The 24059-nt window shown below is 54.9% G+C and overlaps 7 protein-coding genes across 7 annotated transcripts; 6 read left to right on the forward strand and 1 right to left on the reverse strand.

The window, feature by feature from the left end:
- Window positions 1-261: 261 nt before the first annotated feature.
- Window positions 262-2616, reverse strand: NCS57_00192900 (Eukaryotic translation initiation factor 3 subunit B; the record flags this gene model as incomplete). Its single annotated transcript, XM_053051976.1, has 3 exons — window positions 262-696; window positions 750-2283; window positions 2345-2616. The coding sequence occupies 3 exons, from the start codon at window positions 2614-2616 to the stop codon at window positions 262-264; spliced, it is 2241 nt and encodes a 746-aa protein (XP_052917222.1).
- A 533-nt stretch (window positions 2617-3149) lies between these two features.
- NCS57_00193000 (CCT-beta) lies at window positions 3150-4921 on the forward strand (the record flags this gene model as incomplete). The annotated part of the gene is made up of 4 exons (XM_053051977.1): window positions 3150-3152; window positions 3235-3386; window positions 3438-4809; window positions 4862-4921. 4 exons carry the CDS (start codon window positions 3150-3152, stop codon window positions 4919-4921), a joined length of 1587 nt encoding a protein of 528 aa, XP_052917223.1.
- Window positions 4922-5664: 743 nt separating this feature from the next.
- Window positions 5665-8623, forward strand: NCS57_00193100 (uncharacterized protein; the record flags this gene model as incomplete). The annotated part of the gene is made up of 4 exons (XM_053051978.1): window positions 5665-5776; window positions 5835-7498; window positions 7544-7703; window positions 7755-8623. 4 exons carry the CDS (start codon window positions 5665-5667, stop codon window positions 8621-8623), a joined length of 2805 nt encoding a protein of 934 aa, XP_052917224.1.
- Window positions 8624-10341: 1718 nt separating this feature from the next.
- On the forward strand, window positions 10342-12521 carry NCS57_00193200 (Rab-GAP TBC domain-containing protein; the record flags this gene model as incomplete). The annotated part of the gene is made up of 2 exons (XM_053051979.1): window positions 10342-11964; window positions 12018-12521. 2 exons carry the CDS (start codon window positions 10342-10344, stop codon window positions 12519-12521), a joined length of 2127 nt encoding a protein of 708 aa, XP_052917225.1.
- A 1243-nt stretch (window positions 12522-13764) lies between these two features.
- On the forward strand, window positions 13765-14874 carry NCS57_00193300 (uncharacterized protein; the record flags this gene model as incomplete). Its single annotated transcript, XM_053051980.1, has 1 exon — window positions 13765-14874. One exon carries the CDS (start codon window positions 13765-13767, stop codon window positions 14872-14874), a length of 1110 nt encoding a protein of 369 aa, XP_052917226.1.
- Window positions 14875-15782: 908 nt separating this feature from the next.
- NCS57_00193400 (uncharacterized protein) lies at window positions 15783-17907 on the forward strand (the record flags this gene model as incomplete). The annotated part of the gene is made up of 3 exons (XM_053051981.1): window positions 15783-16007; window positions 16083-16361; window positions 16414-17907. 3 exons carry the CDS (start codon window positions 15783-15785, stop codon window positions 17905-17907), a joined length of 1998 nt encoding a protein of 665 aa, XP_052917227.1.
- Window positions 17908-21567: 3660 nt separating this feature from the next.
- NCS57_00193500 (uncharacterized protein) lies at window positions 21568-23058 on the forward strand (the record flags this gene model as incomplete). Its single annotated transcript, XM_053051982.1, has 2 exons — window positions 21568-22591; window positions 22643-23058. The coding sequence occupies 2 exons, from the start codon at window positions 21568-21570 to the stop codon at window positions 23056-23058; spliced, it is 1440 nt and encodes a 479-aa protein (XP_052917228.1).
- Between the last annotated feature and the right edge of the window lie 1001 nt (window positions 23059-24059).

Below are 24059 nucleotides of genomic sequence, written 5' to 3' on the forward strand. Positions count from 1 at the left end.
CATATCATCGCCGCCTCAAGTCTATACTTCATATCATGCCGCCAGATGCTTGTCCATAGTGCAGACAACCATCGCCACTCTCTCTTAAAGCGGACCAACATGTATTGACTCCGTGGAATGCTTTTCGATCGTCCAAAACCGGACCTATCCTCGTGAACGTGACAAAGAATTTCATTACGTGACCCCTCGCCCTGACCAGTTTTCTACCGAGATACAAGCAAATCACTCCCTTGCAAAATCCTGCAAAGAAAGAGAAGCTCCCTAACCGAGCACCTCCTCGCTCTCCTCGAGCACCTCCTCCACAATCTCCTCGATCACCCGATCCGCCTCCGATGTCGTACCCTCCAGGCTCTTTGTGTAAGCCTCTAGCAGAGGAACATGGGGATCCTTTGGTAGGCCGAGCACCTCACGCTCTTCCAATGTGTCGGCCTCAACCTCCTCGCGCCAGTTGTACCACTCCTGGAGCATGGTGCGGCGGGCCTCCACCACGGCCAAGTCGGCGGACGCGCCGCGGTCAGCATCTTCTTGCTCAAAGACCCGGCTGTACTCTCGGAGGTTCTTGCGAACAGCCTTCTGCTCCTCCTTGGTAAGCATGGTCGCCGGCCGGGGGCGCCAAGAGAACTGCTTGAACTTCTCAAGGGGCTCTTCTCGCAAAGCCTCGCCCTTGAAGTCGTAAATGTGATAGCCGTTTTCCATCTGAAATACGTTAGCATACTGCTCGTCATGATGAAAATGTGAAGCTGTCTTACCGAGTGCTTCCAGGCAGAAGCCCAGGTGGCGACGAATCGGCCTGAAGGGTCCCACTCGACGTCTGTCACACCGTAGTGGTCGGCGGTGTTCATGTGCTGGAGGTTGGCGGTGAGATCCTTCTCGGCCTCGGGCTTCTCGCCCTCAAAGTCGAGATCGAAAAAGTCAAGGTCGGAGCTCTGCTGGTTCGCAATGGTGGCAATAACAACAAAGCGACCTCGAGGTGACCAGTAGATAGCGTTGCTGTTCTTCTTGTCGAGAGTTCGGAGGTGCTTGAAGTTGCCCACGTGCTGACCCTTGGCCTTCTCGGGGCAGAAGAAAGAAACGGCAGTCTTGGGAGGGACGGCAGTGACACCCACGGGCTCGGTTGTGGTGATGATGGAGAAGCGGTCGCCCTTGGGCTCCCAGGCAAAGTTAATGACGGTGTCCTTGATGGTGTCGACAACTTCAACGGGGACACCCTTTTCCTTGACGCGGAAGATCTCAAGAGTGGTGGCCTGAGACTTCTTGGACTTGGAGTGTCGGTCGACCTTGACACAGAGGTAGGCGGCCTCAGATTGCCAGTGAAGCTTGGCGTCGCTGACACTGAAGAGGTTGAGGGATCGGACGACCTGTTTTGAGGGAATGCTCATCAATCCGACCTTGGCGGGGTTGCTGCCAATCTCGGGTGTCCAGTAGCAGAACAGCTGCTCGTAGGTCTTGACGCCGTCACGCTTGGGAGTTGCGGGGGCCCAGTCAAAGTCCATAACGCCCTCAATCTTGATCGAGGTCTTGTCGAGGAGGTTCATGCGGGGGAGCTCGTAGACAGAGATGGACTGGCCCTGGGTCAACCGGGCGACGTACTTGTCATCGGCGGACCACTTGAAAGCAGGCCACTGCATCTTGGGTGGTGGCTTGCCCTCCTCGCCCTTGGGGGCATCAAGGTTGGCAAAGGATCGGAGAGGAGTAGCAGTCGCAATATCCCAGATGACATAGTTCTTGCCGTGGTCGTCAATCGAAAGTGCGGGGTGGCCCTCGTCAGGGATCGAGATAGGGCGGTTAGACCAGGTCACGATGTACTTCTCACCAGGCGAGAAGGCGACGAGGTTGACGAAAGGGTGGGCAAATCGGGCTTGTCGGGACCAGGACTGTCCGCCCCAGAGCTGAACACCCTGAGCGTGGACAGAGGTCAGGTAGGTACCAAGAGGAGACCACTGAACAAAGGTCTCAGTCCAGTGTTGTCGCTCGACGATGTTCTCGGGCTGGTCCTTCTCGTTGTTCCAGTAGACGCCGACGCTCTCGCCTCTGTACATAACAAACTGATCACGGCCTCGGCCGGAAGGATCCTTGAGGAACCATCGGAGATGCTCCTTCTCGGTGAACTCGTCAATGTGGGGGGGTTGGTAGGTCTCGTCAACGCGGCCTTCTCGTCCATATCGCTCGATGTCGGTGAACTTGTTGACGCGCAGGGTGTGCTTCTTGTCGAGGGGGACCAGGTCGAGCTGGCGAGTGGCGGCGGCAGCCTCAGCGGGCGAAGAGTACTCAACAAAAGCAAACCTTGACAGAGGGTCAGCATCAAGTCGACGACCAGCGTCCAGCCAGAACCAAAACCACCTACCGAAGAGACTTTCCGTTGTCGCCCATGGGCATGTGAACCAGATCCTCCCGTGTCTTGCCAACTGTGTTGAGCTTCTTCAACAAGAACTTGACGAGCTTGGGCTTCTGCTCCTCCGTGACCTCGGGAAGGCCGTCGATGACGACGAAGCTGTCATAGCCCTGCTCCAGCTGCACCTCGAATCTCTCTCGCAGGTCGGAAATATCAATGTCATCCTCGTTGAACTCGTCATCGTCGAGATCGGCATCGCGGAGGTGGTCGAAGGAGGGCGCCATGATGGGCGATTTTTGGTGGGTTGTTGGAGGGGTGCAAGAAAAAAAATGCCCCGCTCTCAGTCGTTTCTGAATGTTTTTCGAGGGTTTTGGAGGGATCGGGCGCCGGGCACGAGGGAAACAGCAAGACCTATCTGCGCGCGGGAGATATGGCCTTGAAAAGACACGCAGGGTTTAAGTTTGACCGCGGAGAGTGTCGCTCGGGAACGTGCGGAGTCTTGATGTTGCGGGTGCCAACCTGGTGCAGCATAAATTTGGTGTTCGTTTCTTCCCACAAAGTGTGCGCCGTCGGAGAAGCGATCTTCCTCCGCCGACGATACTCCGACCGCGGGGCAAGTCACGTGGGGGTTCGAGTGGCCCCTTGGTTGGAGGGGCTTGGTGTTTCCATGCCCGCCCATGCTTAGCTGGGAGCTCCAGATAAAAAAAAGGCTGCAACGTTTACCCCAAGGCTGAAGCATTCGACGTTGACGACGACGACAACCCATTTACGTTCCCGACAGGTTTCGCCGTGTGTATAGTCGGATTGCCTGCCCGTCATGGTCAGTATCCGCCTTGTCCGTTTGAGAGCTCCAAGAGCTTCGTGAGGTGAACGAGCGCCATGTGCTAACATGCCCCTCCTAGTCTTTCCAACCAACCCAGATTTTCGAGGAGGGCACCACCGAGGAGAAGGGCGAGAATGCGCGTCTCGCTGCCTTTGTCGGCGCCATCGCCGTCGGTGATCTTGTGAAGAGCACTCTTGGTCCCAAGGGTATGGACAAGATCCTTCAGTCAGCGTATGTTGCGCCAACCTTGTGCCTGCACACCCCCTTTTGACACCATGTTAGCTCCACCGCCGAAATCATGGTCACCAACGACGGTGCCACCATCCTCAAGTCGATCGCCCTCGATAACGCCGCCGCAAAGGTTCTGGTCAACATTTCAAAGGTTCAGGATGACGAAGTGGGCGACGGAACCACTTCGGTTGCTGTTCTTGCCGCCGAGTTGCTGAGGGAGGCGGAGAAGCTGGTTGACAAGAAGATCCACCCCCAGACCATCATCGAGGGTTACCGGATAGCCAGCCAGGCGGCGCTCAAGGCGCTCGAGGAGTCGGCAGTCGACCACAGCAAGAGCCCCGAGGCTTTCCGAAACGACCTTCTCGCGATCGCCCGAACAACCCTTAGCTCCAAGGTCCTCGCCCAGGACCGGGATCAGTTCGCCCAGTTGGCTGTCGATGCCGTCCTCCGACTCAAGACTACCGACCTCAACCACATTCAGATCATCAAGAAGAGCGGAGGCAAGCTTAGCGACTCATACCTCGACGAGGGCTTTATCCTCGACAAGAAGATTGGTGTCAACCAGCCCAAGCGGCTGGAGAAGGCCAAGATCCTGGTGGCCAACACCTCCATGGATACTGACAAGGTCAAGATCTTTGGCGCACGCGTCAAGGTTGGCTCAACGAGCAAGCTGGCCGAGCTGGAAAAGGCCGAGAAGGAGAAGATGAAGGCCAAGGTGGAGAAGATCAAGGCACACGGCATCAACTGCTTCATTAACCGACAACTTATCTACAACTGGCCCGAGCAGCTTTTCACTGATGCCGGCATCATGTCGATTGAGCACGCCGACTTTGATGGTATTGAGCGCCTGGCTCTGGTGACTGGCGGTGAGATCGCCTCGACATTCGACCACCCCGACCAGGTCAAGCTTGGTCACTGCGACGTGATTGAGGAGGTTATCATTGGTGAGGACACTCTTATCAAGTTCTCGGGTGTGTCAGCAGGTGAGGCCTGCACGATCGTGCTTCGGGGTGCCACAGAACAGCTGCTCGACGAGGCTGAGCGAAGTCTGCACGATGCCCTGGCCGTCCTGTCCCAGACTGTCAAAGAGCCCCGGACTACTCTGGGCGGTGGCTGTGCCGAGATGCTCATGGCCAAGGCTGTGGAGGGTGCTGCTACCCGTGTTGAGGGCAAGCGACAACTGGCTGTCTCTAGCTTCGCCGTGGCTCTGCGACAACTACCTACTATCCTGGCCGACAACGCTGGTCTCGACTCTGGTGACCTTGTCGCGAGATTGCGCAAGGCCCTTTACGATGGTCTCACCACCTACGGTCTTGACTTGATGACACCTGGTGGCGGCATTGCTGACATGCGGGATCTCGGTGTTATTGAGAGCTACAAGCTGAAGAAGGCTGTGGTGTCCTCAGCCAGCGAGGCTGCAGAGGTAAGATACGGTCACTGTATGTTGTCAAGACGCTGCTAACAATCCAACCCAGCTTCTCCTCCGAGTTGACGACATCATCCGGGCAGCTCCTCGTCGACGAGAGCGCATGTAAGGCCATGCTCGGCTAGCTGGTGAGGACGAGTCATATGTGCATGGACCATGATGATCTGTAATGATACCATAGATGCGGCGGCGGCATGGAAATACAAAAAAGGACCATCGTGAGAGAGCTCTTTGCCCTATGATGAGCCTTGCCTTGAATGATCTCTGCCTCTATCTGCCTAATCCGGAGTGACTGTCGAACAATGCATCTGAACAATGGTATGACGCCTTTGTTCTCGATTGGGAGTATTATTTTGATGTGCCAGTGTCAACAGCTGGCAGCCCCTGATGGTCAATACATCTCCGCCAACCTCACTTTCTCCTCACTTTAATATTCTTGATTGGGTGATTTATTGACCAATTTTCTCTGTTTCAAAGTGGATATCTTATTGTTCTTGTTTGTGTCCGTTCATTCCTTCACCTGTTCGAGGTCTCTTTCTGCCTGCGCATTCACTTCAGCCCCCCTCACATTCACTCACCTCCCCTTTCATCTTCAACATCGTCACTTCATGGCATTCATGAAACGCACTTTATCCATCACTCTCGAGATAATCTGCGACTTTGACTGCCTCGTTTCTACGTCCCTTCTGACATTCTGACCATCCTTCTTCACCCCACATCTTCAAGAACCTCATCTTTACACCCCGTTGCGCAAGGCATCAGCCTCAGTCTCCGATACCCCCTCGAACCGCATCTCTTCTTCATCGCTCTTGAGCGAAAGTTGCGACGATGGGGCAACGCAAGATAACCGACATGTTTTCTTCGCCGCCCAAGGGGCCTTCGGGTCACCGGTTGACCACCCGTAATCCGCAACCAGCAACGCCCTCGCGTATTGGCGCGAATGTATCGCAGCCCAACCCTTCTGGTAAGTGTCCCTCACAGCTCAGATTGCACGAATAGCTTTCGACTGACACTATGCGCAGAACAAACAATGAGCACTGCAACCCAGCTTACCCCTTCCCGAGCGACCCAGCTGGCTCAGGCTAGCTCCCCCAACACCCCTTTCGGCATTTCATCCGACTCTGAAAGTTCGGAGTCCGATTTCTGTGAGATTCAGCATGTTCAGCCTTCTCCCAACAGAAAGCGCAATCTCCCTGCGGCGGACCAGCGAGTCCAGCCCAGCAAGAAGGCAAAGACCAAGCAAACGCCTCCTGAGACTTCTGCCTCTGTCAACAAGAAACCGACTTCCCAAGCCTCTGGCCCTTCTCGTGGTCCAGCTCAACCCTCTTCGAGTGCCGCAGCTCCAAATCGCAGCAGCTCGGTGTCCTCGAAGGCCAAACCTGCCGTCAAAGCCAAGTTTCTCCCTCAGCCGGACAACAGCTCCGACTGCTTCATTGAAAAGGTCCTTCCTTCGCCAAAGCGACGCCAACAGACTCAGCCTCAGCCCAGCAAGAGAAGACGGATCGACCGCGCCGGCAACGCTTCGGCCCTTGTCAGCGAAGAGAACGGCCAGGACTCTGAGTGCGAGATTGTCCACATCAAGCCATCTCCCAATCGCCTGTCCTTGACCATGCTCACTTCTACCGACAGCGATGCTGATGATGAGCGCCCGACCGATGGTAAGCCTCGGGTCCCGAGAAAGATCGCGACCCCAAGAAAGAGACGCGCTCTTCCGCTGAAGCCAGCTGATAACTGTCCTGCAATGAAGGAACCAGCTGCCACGCCCTCTCCCGTCTCCAACCGAGTTGGTCAGAGCATCGTCATTGATCTCTCCCAGTTGATCACATCTGACTCCGACTCGTCTGCCGTTGAGACCTCGCACTCTACAGCTCAGGTCACACAGCCTCTTCCCGCACAGGGAGAACCCATTGCTCAGAGCAACCAGCCTGAACAAAGCGCGACCAACCATAGCAACGCGACGGAGCTTGCCCCATCTCCTGAGAACTCCCAGTCTCAGCACCAGTCGGACCCTGAGTCGGATAACATCACGGGCAAACTGATGGACTATCTTGATAGTCAGCTAGAGGCAATGAAGAAGGAGAAGGAAGCCTCGCCAAGCTCTGATGACAACGAGCCATTCCCTACCGCCCCCGAGCGCCCCCCCAAGATTGAGCCCCAAGAGGACTCCCGCCCGATCAAGAAGGAGATCGATTCTGGTGCGGAAGGCTCTGACGATGATTATGATGATGATGAGCAGGATGATGATGACGATGACGATGATCTTGATGAGGGTAACCCAACCCTAGTCAAGATGGAGGACGCCGTCGACTCTGATTCTTCCGAGCTGTCCCACACCAGAGATTTCAATGATGAGACGCTCAACACCTCAGTCTCCAGCTTCAACGAGCGACTTGCTGCATCGTACAAGCTTCAGCCCGTGTACAGTGGCGACAAGCTCTCCGAGACCAACGAGCCCGGCACTCCTGGATCTTTCCAGCCTCATCACCGAGACTCTCTCATCGGCCTCAAGAGCATTCTCAAGAGACCCAAGACGTCTCCGACGCGCGCGAGTGGCGACGACACCGAGTATTCCTCTTCCCCCAGCGTTTCACCCCCTTCACGATCCAGACGTGCCAGTTCGTCTCCAACTGAGCGCATCCAGGGCAGCAAGAAGCAAGCCAAGGCTCTTCGGCCCTCTTCTCGCAAGGTTTCATAGAATGAGCCTCGAACGGGACCAACCCGGCACCGAAAGTCCCCTACGTCGAGGCTTGCAACAGCCGCCAGTGTTATCAAGAAGCAAGTACCTTCGAAGCTTTTTGTTCGAGCCAGAAGCTGGCTCCCCCCTCGACCAAACGTCACCAAGCGAGCCAAGACTCCCAGCCCAAAGCGGGCTCGAGGATGGAGACTTCAGAGTGAGTGGCACAGAGTCCCCAGAAAACAAGTTACGCTGACACTGAATCCAGAGAAGCAATTGACCCCGTTGATCCCGATCCCACCAGCCAGCCTGAAACGTGGCAGTGATGATTCAACCTCGAGCCAGGAGACTCCTTCAAAGCCCCCGACCAAGCGACCCGCCGCTACAGTGCAACAGCCTACTCAAGCTGTCACCCACCACGAGACATCGAACGTTGAGGCATCCGGGGATGAGCGGAAGAAGACACCCGAGAAGACTCAGAAGAAAGCAGCTGAGAAAAAGCAACTCAAGCCAATCACCCACAGCAGCTTGGTCAAACCACCCCGAGGGATCAAACCAGCGATCATCCGAGACGGTGTTTCGGAGCACGCAATCAAGCCCACGGTCGCACGCTTCGAGAAGAAGATGGCCGAAGGCAAAGGGTTCACCTACAACAAAACAGACAGCTCCAACCTCAAGTACAACTGGGAGGTCGACTGGGGCACGCCTCTTCCTCAGACGGAGCGCACTTCACGAGCCTTGGCCGCGGAGCTAGAGGAACGGGGCATCAAGACCGATCGACAATACGCCAACTTTTGGTACAACCTCACGATGAAGTACTCCAACCTCGCCGGTTCGCCCGTGCCGCTCTTCACTGCCAAGAAGAAGGCCCTCGAAGACGTTGTCGAGGAGGCGTTGCAGAACAAGAAGCGCAGAAAGCGGAAGGCACGCAAGGCAGAGAAGAAAAGGCAGCAAGAGGAGAAGAAGCAACCTCAAGGAGTTGAGGCACTCCTCAGTGGAGCCGACGAGACTGACGAGGAGAGCAAGTCGGATGAGTCCGTTGACATGGAGGCTCTCGTCGCCAAGATGAAAGCTGACGAGAAGAAGCAGAGGATGCTAACTGGGGTTGGAACGAGCTGCGGATATCTCAAGAAGTGAGCAAATATTGGAGGCACGGTGATATGGATCCATATGTACCAAGTGAGCAATGGATGGATGAAGTCACTATGGAAGATGTTTCGGAAGGTATGATACTTGCTGGCGAAGGGAACCAAGGACCTTATATGAGACAGAGGCTCAAGGACCAATGTTGTTAGTTCGAGTCCGTAGGCGCAGAGGCCAGAGAGAGGCTCGTAGGGCTCACAATGAAATGCGATAAAATGGACTCCCGAGATTGCTTGTTTACAATGCCAAGTTTCCACTATCAAAGACCCGATCAAGATGGACAATGGACGACGTGAGGTGTGATTGGCTGAGGTTGGTTATTAGCCGCGCATATGCGGCCGAGATTACGAGCGACAGGGGGGCCGGGGATGGTGTTGACACTGTACAAGCCATGTTGCAGGCGTGGGCTTACACAGTGAATCTCGAAGCAGGACTGTGTGACCCTCTTGGTTCCCCTGGCATGGCTTGGCCCCCCGATAAGGTCATGCCACACCACAGCCAAGGATGCCACACGGCACAGAACTGTGCTGCTGCTAGCGGAGATTGTACCTGGGGGAACTTTTGCATGGAGAGAAGAGAATCAATGTTGACAGGACTTTATCAGTACAGGTAGAGGAACATGTCACATAGGCCAAGGTATCATCTGCCAGCTCTCTTCTTAATCGCCATTGACTTTGCCACAAGAAATAATTAAACATCAATGCTCGTCTCCCAATAGGCGGGGACAAGACACACTAACAGTAGCGCCAAAAGCCATGTCATCAAAGACAAGTCACTCCGCATACATTTTGTATACGGAGATACATACCTCTGATCCTTTTTTCTGCTGCATGCTGCAGGTGGGCGTTGGATCAATCACCTCCTTTGCGTTGGCGTCGTCTCCCGCTTAAGGTCCCCTTTGCGATCGTCATCCACTTCCCGGTTTAAACCTGCCTCTTGCTTGTTGCTTTCGCGGTTTTTCCTTGATCTCGCTCGTTTCTTCTCTTTTCTTGGTCATCCTTCTGCTTATTGCTGACACCAACTCTCGCTTCTTTCTTCACCTCTAACCCCCCAAATCACTCTACTTTCTTGTTTAATCTCCCTCTATTTTGGACACGAAACCTTCGCCCGGCGCCTAATTTAATATCTCCTTATCCTGGCCGCGACCGCTAGACGCCCTCTGGGGTTGCGAAAAACCCATCTCCCGTGCCTCCCCGTCGTTCGTTATGGGAGTGCCCCTCTGAGCTCGTCGACCCCAGTCCATCGTTGATCGATTGAGTTATACCGCTCTTCCCGGCATAACAGCCTTCAATCTCGGGCCCGCCCCTTTCGCTTCGCACCCTCGCTTCCTCATCTCCCTTTTTCGCTCCAGACCTGCCTAGTACAGGCTCTCCTGGCCCGGTCGTTTGGGTGTGGACTCGAACCCTGGCAATCTTGAAACCGCTCCTTCAGCCCCATACTCAGCATAGCAACACCGACACAGCTGGAGCCAAGCATAGCCCAGCTCGGTCCATCCGAACAAAAACACAGGCGAGGCCGCCCGACAGAGGGAGCCAAACGACGTCAACCGCATTCACGAGACGCAAGAGTCGAGACGAGCCCCCGAGCGTGATAGACGGCCGATCAACAGACGAGACACCATCCGAGTTTAGATCGCCCACCGGTTCGCAGCGCAGGCGAGGAGAGAGTCTTCTCGTCCATACAAATTCTTGCTTGCCCCCTGCGATGCGACAATGATCCGCACCCTCGATATCGGCAGTGTTCTCCCCAGCCCCGACTCTCCGCCAGGGATGACGGCCTCCAAGAGCTCCAAATCGTCGTCTTTCCAGTCCTTCAGCAGCGACGATGGTAGTGTTTTGGCCGACGTTGGTCATTTTGAAGAGATTGGACTCGATGACGACACCGTAACCCTCAAGAGTCCATCCCAGGTCGACATCCGTCCCAGTCACCCCAAAGCTCCCTCGAGTCGGACTCTTGCAGCTGGAAAGACCGCTTCCAAAGCTCGACCGCCATTTCCGAGTCTCCAGACCAATGTTTATACCACCAACCCGCGCAGCACCAACCTGAGCTCATTGACAGAGCCCCCCTCGGCCACGCGTTCCAAGCAGTTGACCAGCCCATCCTCTGCCTCTCTCCCCTTTCCTCGACGACACCGAAGTCCCAGCCCCGGGTATTCCCTCAACCCGAGAGATCCGAGTCTCCCCCCAAAGCCCCGCCGGGGCAGCTGGCAGACCGGCCGCGAGCGCAAGTCTTTTACCGATCTCGAGCGAGAATGCGACGAAGACGATGGCGATGATATCCCCGATGGTCTTGTCCTTGACAACGTGCCTCTCTCTCCTCGTCCACCTCAGGAGCGCACGCCCAGTCGCCCCTCTTCAGTATCGCCCTCTCCCGACCGAGCCCCCAAGGAACGCGTTCGAAGCATTGGCAATGGAACGCCTGCTGTTGCTCAAGCGCAAGGGTCTCTTCGATCGCCGACCTGGAAGACCGACGGAGCTCCTCGCAGCCCAGTCAAAACTCGGGCACACAGCTGGAACGCGGCGCTCGCAGACCTGAATGCCGAGGCCAAGACTCTGACGGAAAAGCTCGAGGAACACGCCGGGGATATGGAGGAACAGCAGGCAAAGCGTCCTGCAGGTCAGCGCCCCAACACCTGGAACTCGTCTCGAAGATCTGTCGATACCTCATATGAGAAGAAGCAGCGCATAAAATCCACACCAGAGCTGCCGCCCCTCCGCAAGTCCAACATCATGATTGACCCTCTACCCATTTCAAAGGAGAAGGAAGCTGTTCTCAGCCGAACACGTCCCTCTTGGCTGCCACCCAAGGATCCAGCAGAGGAGCGCCGACATCTCAAGGAGTATCAGAAAATGATGGCAGCGAGTGCCAAGGCTGATGAGCGACGTGAAGCCTCCCGCAGAGCCAAGATTGAAGGACGGGACAGCGCCGCCGACAACCTGATGCACATCTGGGAGAAGGATGTCCTACCACGATGGAACGATGCTATTCGAGAACGCAGAACAAGAGAACTCTGGTGGAAGGGCATTGCGCCTCGCAGCAGAGGAGCTGTTTGGACGCGAGCGATCGGCAACGAGCTGGGTCTGTCAGAAACCTCTTTCCAGGCAGCTCTTGCGAGAGCCCAAGAGGTGGAAGCCAGAGTCAAAGACGACAAGGGCGATGCCGAGGATGTGAAGAGAGCAAAGTGGTTTCAAGAAATTCGAAAGGACGCAGCCAACAAAACGTGGGAGGACCTCCGCATCTTCGAAGTGGAGGGGCCTCTGCACCAGAGTCTTGTCGACGTACTGAGCGCGTATGCCATGTACAGGAGTGACATTGGCTACGTCCGGGGTTGTAATGTGAGTATGACAAGCCACTGTGTGCCACTTGAGATGCTAACCAAGTCCGCCAGACAATCGCCGCGCTGCTACTCCTGAACCTGCCCAACGCTGGGTCTGCATTCGTCGCACTCGCCAATGTCCTCAACCGCCCGCTGCCTCTCTCATTCTACGCCTGTGACCTTGGCGCACAAGCCTCGGCGTTCAACCTTGTGCTCCAGACGCTGTCTCTGAAGTCGGCCCCTCTACACGAACACCTCACCAAGAAGGTCCAAGACGTCAACCTAGAGGAGTCTCTATCGTCAATCTTGACTGGAATGTTTACGGGACATCTCGCCATTGACGAAGCGGCGCGATTATGGGATGTATATGTCTTTGAAGGCGACGCGCTCCTCATCCGTGCCGCCGTGGCTTTGTTACTCAGCAGAGAGATGACTCTTCTCGGCGCAAAGACGGCCGACGAGATCAAGGCGATTCTATCCGTAAGGAACGCCAAGGTGTCATCAGCAAGGCTTGCTGGCGAGGTCGGCGCCGAGGACAAGTTCATGATCTCGGTCCGTGAGGCCGGCAAAGCCTAAGGATTTATTGATGGGGACAAGGACAAAGATGGCTGAGACTCACGTCTCAACATGTACATTTTGGAATAGATGGGGACATACGCGGCTCCATTTCACGGCGTTTTCTACACGGGTGGCATTTTGGACATATGGGGTGGAGCGAACATTGCGGAGGACATTTTTGTGAATGTCTGGGGATGGCAACAGCCTGTGGAGGCCCATAGAGCGGTGCTTATCTTCGTAATTACCGTCGTCCATGAATTGGATAGACGAGGTTCTGAATTATATGATTTTGATGATCAACAGTTGATTCTGGAAAATGCTGGGGGCGAAGGTGATGTGTAAGCCGGCAGCTCCACAGCATGGGAGGTTTGGGTGCCAGATAAACACAAACAAACAACCTACAGATTCAACAAAGTCTGGGTTTGTTGTTTGAGAAGTTGGTGATGATTCCTGTGAGCCTCGGGAATCCGGGCCGACGTCAGCTGAGTGCAGGGTAGGCCCAACGTGTTGAGAGCAATTGATCCATGATAGCATCCTGCTGTATGAGGCGAGGTTTAAATGGCGTTGGAAACTGTCAAATCTGGGGGGATGGCTTGTAGATCTTGTCGATTTCTGGAGGTAGTTGGCATCACAACATGAGCCTGCTTTGTATGCCATCTTTAATCAGGGCGCAGACATTGAGCGTGCTAACTCGGGCACACCACACGCGTTCATTTAAAAGCTTAGTAGATCCTTGTCGACGCCCATTGAGCACTTATTCTATCATAATGGCAGCTCTAGAGGAAAGAAACAGTCTCATATAATGTAAATATCATACGCCAAGCCACCTCTAACAAGCACCTATCCCTTTGTCCCCGCCAGATTAAGTCAATCATCGGTGTCGTGAGAAAGGTCAGCTCCGTCACCTTAACACTACGATTGACGCAATTCCCTTCAGCCACCACCGAATACCTCGGCCGTTTGTGTCATATCAATTGGTACCAATCCAAGACATCAAGCCATGGCGTTGCAGCATGCATTAGCATGACGCTGTGAAACCACCAGGAACAACCTCTTCCCTCTGTTTCACGCTCCGATCATCTTTGACCCAGACTCGTCACGTGATCACCACCAACTTCTGACCCCTCACCGCTGACCACCAGTTCTGAGGGAGCAGACAAAAACATCCAAACACCGCCGCCCAACAATTCTCTCCACCTCACTTATACGAGGCCCAACCCGCCCACTATTAGCTGGTGCCCCAGCCTCGCCCGCACTCAAGATGCCGTCCGGATACAAACATGGAGATACCCCCAAAAAGGCCATGGTGAGGGGAACCATCTCGTACCTCGAGTCCCAGGGCCTGCCCGTCAACAAGTCTGCCATCTTCCGCCACTTTGACCTCTCACGCTCCCAGGGCTACGCCGCCCTCAACATCCCTGCCTCTAAGCGCAATGACCCTGAATGGGAGGAGACCCGCGGGAGGCCCCTCAAGATCTCCGAGGAGGACCAGCAGAAGATGGAGAAGATCCTGTGGGATGAGCGTTATGTCAACGTCAACCTGAACTGGCACGGCCTGGCCAAGGAGGCTGGTGTCGAGGTCGACGTGAACCCGAGGACCCTGCACCGGACTATGGGCACGCTTGGATACCGGAGATGCCTGGCATGCTCTAGGACCTGGGTGCACAAGAAGGCCAGGGAGAAGAGGGTGGAGTACGCCAGACGGATGCTCGAGGCGTATCCTCAGCCCCAGGACTGGAGACCCGTCCGCTTCAGCCTCGAGCTTCACTTTGGCTTTGGCCTCGACGGCAAGATGCGCCTGATTCCACGACCCGGTGAGAGATTCTGCGCCCCGTGCTCAGAGACTCCCGAGGCTGAATGGCCGCGCGATCTGAGAAAGGCTCACGTATGGGTTGCGGTGGGACACGGCTTCAAGAGCGAACCAGTCTTTTACGAAGAATCCACCAACCCCAACTGCACCGGTGTCATGACCATGACGGAGTACAAGGACCATATCCTCGAAAAGACCGTCAAGCCGTGGCTCACAGGCATAGGTTCGCAGAGCTTCATTCTCGAGGAGGACAGCGAGGCATTTGCACACGGCGCTGCGAGCAAGGTCAACCCGGTGCAGCAGTGGAAGGACGAGCACGGCTTGCGATACTACTTTAGCTGTGGTGACAGCCCGGATCTGAACCCACTGGACTCACTCTGGCCGGCACGCAAGCAGTGGACGCTCGATGCGCCCAAGGACTGGGAGGACGAGACGCTGCAGAAGATGGTGCGTGATGCCTGGGCGTCGTTTGAGATGGAGAGGGTCAACATGTGGGTGGACTTCATGCCACAGCGTCTGAGGCAGGTGATTGAAGGCGATGGGGCACTGATTCCGTGGTGATGGGGGTTAAGGGGGTGTTTGGGAGTTTATATGATTCTGGCGTATATATGATTGGCATGGTGTGTTATGATGAGAAAATTCGATGACTGGGATGAAGGAATGTTTGGTACTCTATTCTTACGGTTTATAAGGAAAATAAAAAAGCTCATAGTTTCTCTACTGTATGTGATACCTTTCGGGTCAGGGATCCAGTGACTGGCCGTGATGAGGCCCCTTTGCACGACAGACGGGCACTTTACAACCTCAAGTCTAGTTTTTGAAACAGCAGTAGTGCGCAATGAATCGCCGAGCATGATCGATAAACAGTAGAGGGATGAACTTTCATTGTGCTTGAGGGATGGAAGAAGCGCAACATGTTCATCTGGAGGACGACGCAAGACACCAGGGAATCGACCGTTGATCATCCCAATGCCTGCCTACCTCTGGTAACGGAATCGAGTCTCGAAGTGCAATTTTAACGTATTTTGAAGCCCTGAAAATATTTACAACCATTGATTTCCTTTGCGGTCGGAAAATACAGTCGAGTTCCATCTCAGGGGCCTGGTACTGGACATCTGCACCAACTGAGCGGGTTTGACGTATAGATTACCACCTGCCGGATGCCTTATGACGAGGATTAATAAAATAAAGGGACTTTACTCTGCCTAAGAGTAAATATTTAGTCAAATTGACGGTCCTTTGATAAGAATTCCATGAATTCATCGAGGCTCTGGAGGTGGGTGTATGGGGCTTTGTTTGTCAGTGCGAGGCAGCTGCAAGAGACATGACCGTGATTCACTGTAGTCAAACACTCCGCAGCACGCGCACAATACCTAATCTCTTCTTCTCCTCAAACTTCTTGGATTCACTCATCTTTTTGACCTCACCCGCACCATCTTGGCTTCTTGGTCATATACCTACCACTCAAGATGAAAACACCCAAGTCCAAGAAGAAGAAGAAGAACAAGAAGGCCAAGGAGACCTTCAAGGATGTCGATACCATCGACCTCACCAGCTCCCCTGCGCCATCTTCTGCTTCAGCCTCGTCACCCTCGGCTCGTCCCGATGCGTACTCGGTTCCCAACTCCCCGACCAAGAGCGCCGCCGACAAGGCAGCCATGCCTCCTCCCACCAGCCGCCCGTGTGACAAGAGCGTAAGTAGACTGCTCATCTCCCTTGAATTGAATCATCAGACGGAAAGTCCAGTCCGGGCCACTGACAATTCACAGACTTCTCAGCCTCAGGCCCCTCGGGACCCAAACGCAGACCGGAGACGAGCTGGGACTGGTGTCCACGATGACTACCTGATAAAATCCAGAGGCAATTTCCGTCATAAATCTCTGAGACGGGGCAGCGGCATGACTGTGGAAACCCCCCAGGGAATTCGAAGAGAAAAAGAGATGCGTATGCAGCAAGGACGTTGGTCAAACAACCCGTCCCAAGCAACAGCAGCCTCCACTTCCACCACGAGGGAGCCTCCCAAGGGGCCCCAAGCCCACAACAACCCGGTTTGTTTGACTTGTCCAGTCTTGACACGTAACGTTGCTGACCCGACTCTAGTATGGACTCACGCAGCCTCAGAGCCGACGAGGTGACGTCCCTCCTTTGAAGGAGCTCCAGGGAGGGTATCAGAGAGCCGCTGCCCCTGCGCGACCAACAGGTGCCACCTCCAATTCTGAATCCCTTCAACGCCCTGCTCCCCCTCAAAACCCCGAACCAGTTCAAAAGCCTGCGACTGCCCCAGGTCCAACTGCCCCAGACCCATCCATCCCAGGCCCGGCCGCGACGGAAGCCCCAAGCAGCCAGACCCCACGCCGAATCTTTTCGATGGCTTGCAAGATCGAGGTCATGAAACTCTGCCTGGCATCGAAGGACATGTACCTGAACATGACTCCTTCGCCGAGCTTTGATCAGAGGCCCTTTTGGGATGATGTTTTCCAGAACATCGAGCTCAACCATGCTACCCAGGGCAAGTTTAACGAGTGGAAGGACCTCAGATACCATGTCGATGTCTGGGTCCAGCCCCGTCGGACGAGCCTGAGAGAGAACAACTTGCCCGCTCTGTCCGTTGGACAGCCAGAGCTCGACCAGCTCATCGATGAGTGGAACCGGGTCTTTGCACAACGCTTCTGCGCAATCAACCGAGGGTATTTCGAGAGCAACCTCTGGCCTCTAGCCGAGGGCCATGTCATGTCGATCATGCAGTCAGAGATCCAGACTTGGATCACCGGCGCTCTCGAAAGGCGGATGAACGAACTCGGCCGATATACTCGACGTGTGCTCGGAAACAACAGAAGGCCTGAAGACTATGACAATCCTGTCAGGCGATTGTTTTACAGTTCTCAAGCGACGAGCCAGAGTGACGCCGCACAAGTTCGTGAGACAGAGGCCCTCATGTCGCTTGTGCTGGAACTTCAACCACAACTGCGCAGTGCCATTGCCGATGATCTTCGCAACGCTGAAAGCAACGACCACAGAGACAACAACCAGAGCTCGGGTGCGCTTCAGACAACTGGTCAACGACAGGCTACTGGCTATTACCAGCATACGCAGGATGAAGTCGTGCCGTCCATTGAAACTCCAACCCGGACTACGGGTTATGGACGCGCCCCAGGATACTACGATCAACCTGTCTCTTCACCTCCAATGGCTGGCCGTAGCTATGAGTGGTATTCGAGAAAGAAAAAAGAGCCGGACCAGAGCCACTCGACTCCCAGCACAGGCAACCTTCCTATCAGAACCCGAGACTTGTCAGGATATGGCCCTGGGTCTGGCGCGAAGCGTCGGCGTGTGGATGAGGGCATGTCCGAGTTCCCATCTCCGAGCCGACTCATGGCACGGGGCTCTTCGCCAGCTCGGGCACGGGATACCCCCGATAATCCGTTCGAGACGCCTCAACCACCGCAAAGAGGCCAGGGCACTCATCGTCAAGGATCGCCGAACCGATTTCGCGAGCAGACTGCAGAGTTCAACAACATGACTCCTGACTCGAGGATGGACATGTTGTACAAGGCTCTAAAGGAGACTCGCCGGAAGAACGGGAAGAAAAGGTAAAGGCTGTCGTTTTGGAGGTGTCACGTGTGAGTGCTTCTTGATGGACGGTTAGCTTGATGCTTCCAGCATGGATCGGGAGGAATGGAAGGGAGGAATGGAAGATTGGCGGATGAAGGAGAGAACCGGCGTCTGGAACCCATGTATGTACATCTCAACAACCGTCTCAACAATTGCTGCAGAGATGAAGCTGCGTAGGTAGTTGGCAAGGATCGAGGCGAAAATAGGAAATTGTACGGATTAAAGTCTGATATCGAACCACCTACGGGGTTCAAAAGATACTTGAGTGAAACATTGAATGGGCAATGAGGCTCCAACTCCCCTTGAGTGCTGCTACTTTGGGATACAATAATTCATCTAAAATACCTGGATAATAAAAGAGACATTGTAAAGAAAAGGCTATCCTCTAATCGTTGATGTCATGCTGTCATTCTTGCGATACCTTCATAGCTACCCAGGATAGCCAATGCCTCCCATTACACTGGTGTTATTCTATTGATACCCTATCAACTACCCTTAGGGGAGAACGAAACTGCGGCCCTCGAATTTTCCCGATATCGAACCACCATGACCTGACTCGGAAAGCGGCTCTGCTCGCAATTTGCAAGGAGTCGACTCCAACGATGTGATGGATGCTGACGATGGCGGGGTTTGAACCCAAGAGCCGCGAAAGAAGTGCCGCCCAGGGACTGGAGAGGAAAGATGCCAAGCGGGCAAGACACGTGGGGCGCTTGGACCCTAGAGCAAGGGGAAAAAAAAAGCTCCTTCAGAAGCTGTTGACGAGCTTGAAAGCCTGCGATGACCTTTGATGGAAGAGCATTTGAGCCAATGGCTGGCCTCGTGAATGAAACCCTCAGCCGAATTCCTCAGTAACCTTGCTGAAAAGAAAAAAAAAACCAGTCCAAATGGCTGTATCTTGGCAAGCGCTTGCAAGCTGGCTGTCAAGCACGTCAAAAAAGGGACGCCTTGACGGTGTTCCATTCGATTCCCCTTGTCTTTGCGCCACGCCCGTACATGGGGGGGCAAAGGGAGCGAGTCGTATCGCGCCGCTCGCTTCCCCACCTGCTCCGCTCCATCTTGAACCAGAAACTGAACCCTTGGGCCGTGGACGTGCCAAGGCCAGGGGTCCCGCCTCAGCTCAACAAAATTCCCAACAGAAAAAAATATCAAGCTTCGTCTCTGATGCTCACAAGAATAATCCATCTTTTGTGGCCCTGATAACAGAGAGTGCCTGAAAGACATGGGACGTGCGTATTCGGTTTGTCCGTTCTTGTCCCCACTGACACAAAGCTTGCCAGAGGCTTGCTGCGTGCTGCTGCTGTCTTGCAACCGCCGGGCTGAACAAAACCCCTTGAACAGCGGTAAAAAGTGATCAACTGTGACCAGAATAAGCCAGATGCGCTTCCTCGGCTCGTCAAATGGATGGTGGCATGATGTTTCCCCTCCTCCTTACGCCTCCTATCTCATCATCCATTCCCTAGGTTTCCTCACAGACAATGCCCTGGCATGCGTGACCAAGTTGTACAACAGCGTTGGGCAGAACCGGTCAAGGTGAGGATGTACATGTACATCGGTTCAGTCCAAGTAAGGTTATCTTAGCACACTCTGGCATTTTCACCTCGGTTCGTCGTCAATGGGTATTTTACATGTGGACGAACGCCAGGCTGGCTGCTCACTCAGCCATCAACCCTCCCATCTCTGATCCAAGTCATCTCGAGGCGGATGGCGGGCATCTCTCCACGGTCGTCGATGCTGCTCCACTGTGAGCTGGGGTTGATTAGCTTTGGCCTTCACCAGATTCATCAACACCTCCGTCCCATGTCTCTCATCTCCCCCCCGGTATCAAACATGCCTGGCCTCATGAACCAATCGACTCGTATCCAATTCACATCGTCAACAAAAAAAAAAAAGAAGAGAAGCACATCGGGCTTGGGCCGCTAAGCACGCCCCTCCTTTGCCCCCCTCACGGTGGTTGACGAGGGCTCCCGGTTCCCCCCGTCTGTCCTCGTTGACTTGATTCACATGTCGATGATCTCCAGCCCTAAGCAGGACCCGGAGCCACCTGGCCCGCAGCGCCCCAAGCTCCCCAACTGGAACCCCCGACCCCAAGACACGCGCCGGGGCCTGGTCCGGCCACGGGTATGGAGGCAAAAGGCTCGGGGGTGGTGGCTGGAAGGCCCAAAAAACAGGTGGACACCGAGCATGCTCGACATAAAAGACGGGTGCACTTGCAGCGGGAGGCTTAACCTTGAGCCGCCTGCTTAATTTGAGAAGCCGATTCCTAGGTAGAGTATTTTCTGCAACGGCATGGTTGCTCGTCAGAGGGGGGAGCCAATCTGATACGCCGCCGCCATCCCGTCGGCCTTGTCCCGCGGGCACAGAGGCAAAAAAAGAAGTTGATCCACCAGGCGGTGAGCACCCGAGCTCAGAGGGGGGGACGCCGCATCGACTGAAGCGTGCAGGTCATTCTCACTGTGCGTGCGTGTATCCGTAGGCGCAGCAGTTTTTTGTGTGGTTGTCTTGTCTTCCATGTCTTGGAGCATGGTGCCACTGCGGGTGTTGAAATCCCGCCGCCGGAGTTGGGGCGGGGACCGGGCCCGGGCTTCGGCATTGTGACGATGCAACGTCGGCCGTGAAACGGTAGAGTGTTGACTGAGTAAAAAAAGATGATGAGAGCATCCAAGTGATACCAATTGGAAAGCAAACTAATCTGATGACCATGGTAGAGGATCATCAGCGAGTCTGGAATTGTCTGTCAGTGTACAAAGTGCAGAATCTTGGCGATAGTTTCAGCCAGCCCCCTTCCCCTCCGTGGACAAGTCAAGCTTGTGAAAGCTCCCCTGCTGTGAGACATTGAGGTGCCCGCCCACCTCAACCCCGGCCACCCCGTCCTGTCCTGTCCAGTCGCTCACTCACTCACTGTTACCGGTACGGCAGAGGGAGGCCATTGCCACCGTCAGGGGGGGTTAGAAGCACGACCCGTTTTCTAGCGTCTTTTCCTGGGGTATAATTTTTTTTTTCGGTCCTGGTGGTCGCGACTCGAGTCGGGCGTGAGTGTAGGTAGGTACCTTGCCTCAGCTATCTTTTTCCCTTGAAGCGGCCGCCTCTTTTTCAAGATCGACCAGATTGTGCATAGCTAGAACATCAGTGGCACGTAGGTCAATAGACAAACCTTTGCTGCATCTGAAGGCGTCGAATTGTCTGTCAGGAATAAAAAGGGAGCTTGTCATGAATCTCTGTCAATTCCAAGCCCTCTTCTTACCTCTTTCTCTCGGTTTTTGCCCCAAGGGATCATCATCTGTGACCTTTCTCATTCCCTGTCTCACTTGGCCGCGGTAATTGAGTGATCGTCCCACTTGTTGCGGCTTCTGCTCTTGTGCCTGCTTCACTGCTTGCTTGCTTGCTTGCCTGTCCGTTCTCCCGTGGCTGCCAGGCTTTGAGTGGGCTCCACGGCACTTCCCCCAACAAAACGTTCCTGCCGAGCAAGCGGAATCGCATTGCATCCATAAAACTTCAACCCCCCTTATTATAATCCACTCCCGTCAGCCTCCTCCTTCTTCTTCACCTCCCCTCTTTCTCTCTTCGACTCTTGTCCTTTGGCCCATCCGACCAATTGACTCTTCTCTCTTTGTCGGTCGTCCTCCCTCCCTCCCTCCCGCAACAATGGCCTCGTCTACGGCTGTGCCCAGGCAGAACCCTGCCCTTCGACGCACCGTCACCTCTACCACGGCCACCGACTCCGAGTCGTCGGCTGCTGTCTCTCCCTCAGACTCCCCTCGTCCCTCGGCTTCCTCCACCTCGCTCTCCTCTCTGTCTGAGGTGGACATTGAGAAGCCCAAGTCCGGCTATGGCCGCCTGATCGACACGTACGGCAACGAGTTCGAGGTGCCCGACTTCACCATCAAGGACATCCACGATGCCATCCCCAAGCACTGCTTCAAGCGCTCCGCCCTCAGAGGCTACGGCTACATCCTCCGCGACATGGTCCTCCTCGCCACCACATTCACCATCTGGCACAACTTTGTGACCCCCGAGTACATCCCCTCCACCCCCGCCCGTGCTGGTCTCTGGGCCGTCTACACCGTCCTCCAGGGTCTCTTCGGAACTGGTCTCTGGGTCATTGCTCACGAGTGCGGCCACGGCGCCTTCTCCGATTCTCGCCTCGTCAACGACATCACCGGCTGGGTCCTCCACTCGTCCCTGCTCGTCCCCTACTTCAGCTGGCAGATCTCGCACCGAAAGCACCACAAGGCCACCGGCAACATGGAGCGTGACATGGTCTTTGTTCCCCGAACCCGGGAGCAGCAGGCCACCCGTCTCGGCAAGATGGCCCACGAGCTCGCTCATCTCACCGAGGAGACCCCCGCCTTCACCCTGCTCATGCTGGTCCTGCAGCAGCTCGTTGGCTGGCCCAACTACCTCATGACCAACGTCACTGGCCACAACTTCCACGAGCGCCAGCGCGAGGGTCGCGGCAAGGGCAAGAAGAACGGTCTCGGCGGTGGTGTCAACCACTTCGACCCCCGCAGCCCTCTGTATGAGAACCGTGATGCTAAGCTCATCGTCCTGAGCGATATCGGTATTGGTCTGGTTGCCACTGGTCTGTACTTCCTCGTGCAGAAGTTTGGCTTCTACAACATGGCCATCTGGTACTTTGTTCCCTACCTCTGGGTCAACCACTGGCTGGGTAAGCTCCTCTCGTCCACTTTCGCTTGTTCATCAATACTGACCTGTTTAGTTGCCATCACCTTCCTTCAGCACACCGACCCTACCCTCCCTCACTACCACAACGAGGAGTGGAACTTTGTCCGCGGCGCCGCTGCCACCATCGATCGTGAGATGGGCTTCATCGGCCGACACCTGCTCCACGGTATCATCGAGACCCACGTCCTCCACCACTACGTCAGCAGCATCCCCTTCTACAACGCTGATGAGGCCACCGAGGCCATCAAGCCTGTCATGGGCAAGCACTACCGCTCCGACGTCAAGGACGGCCCCCGTGGCTTCATCCGTGCCATGTACAACAGCGCCCGTATGTGCCAGTGGGTCGAGCCCAGTGCTGAGGCTGAGGGTGCTGGCAAGAACATTCTCTTCTTCCGCAACCGCAACAACCTGGGCACCAAGCCTGCCATTATCGACCCTCCCGCCGCCTAAGGGTATTATATCGGTCCGCTCGCAGGGTGTCTGCACGCCCACAGATCTTTTCTTTCAGCGTTGATTGTTCCAATTTTGGTCATGGGAGTCGTCGTATTCGGTTGTTTGGGTCGGAGCAAGACCGTACATGAACAGGTCTTGCGAATCGGTTAAATTGATATGGCCCATGGAGATGGTGGAGGATGGAAGAGGAGGTAAAATAATCGAAGGAACAAAGACTCAAGAGTGATGAACTAGATGATAGAGAGCAGCAAAGATATGAAACCTAACGAAGCCACTCAATTTCTTGGATCAAGGACTGTCTTGTGATCTTTCTCGATGTTTGTTGACGCTGAAATGACGGATGCCCCGGAGTATCAAGTGATCTGATGCGGGGAAAGCCACACGTGCTCACGGGTCATATTTGGAGTCCGACCGCCAAAAGTGTTTATCTTGAAGCTGTCGAGATTGTGATTTGGTGGTTTCTGTGGGGTTTGAGAACTGCCGTTGGGTGGTTTGGACATTGCTACCGAGGTAATGGCGGAGGAAAACACATTAGGATAACGACTCGCGAGTTGCTGCATCTCAAGCTCAGGGGTCATTACATGGGCGTGGCATGGCCTTCATGGGGAGGAGATTAATGGCAGTTTGGGGCTTGGGAAAGAGGCGATCAATGTTGCGGCTGTTGGTCGTAACAGGAGCTCCCTACTGCCATGTTGCAGCCAGCAAGGAGAACGTTGTGCATCACCTTTCAGCTACCCGTGTCTGGACCGTGGTCTAGACTCTGCAGATTTGAAACCAGCGCAAGGAGGTCCTTCAGCCAGCTTCGTATTTCCGGCGCTGGCAGTCCAAGTTGCAACAGATGCTCTGCCCGAACTCTGAGGCTGTATTGATGCGCTCACGTCACGAGGACTATTATCTCGCTTGTCGGTTGACTACGTTCCTTTACCAGACAACCTTGGACGGGAATGACGTATTCATCCCGAAAGCTTGACACAAGATGATCTGTTTGCTTGGCCAAG

Source organism: Fusarium keratoplasticum, chromosome 2, assembly GCF_025433545.1.
Source record: "Fusarium keratoplasticum isolate Fu6.1 chromosome 2, whole genome shotgun sequence".
NCBI classification, from domain to species: Eukaryota; Fungi; Ascomycota; class Sordariomycetes; order Hypocreales; family Nectriaceae; genus Fusarium; species Fusarium keratoplasticum.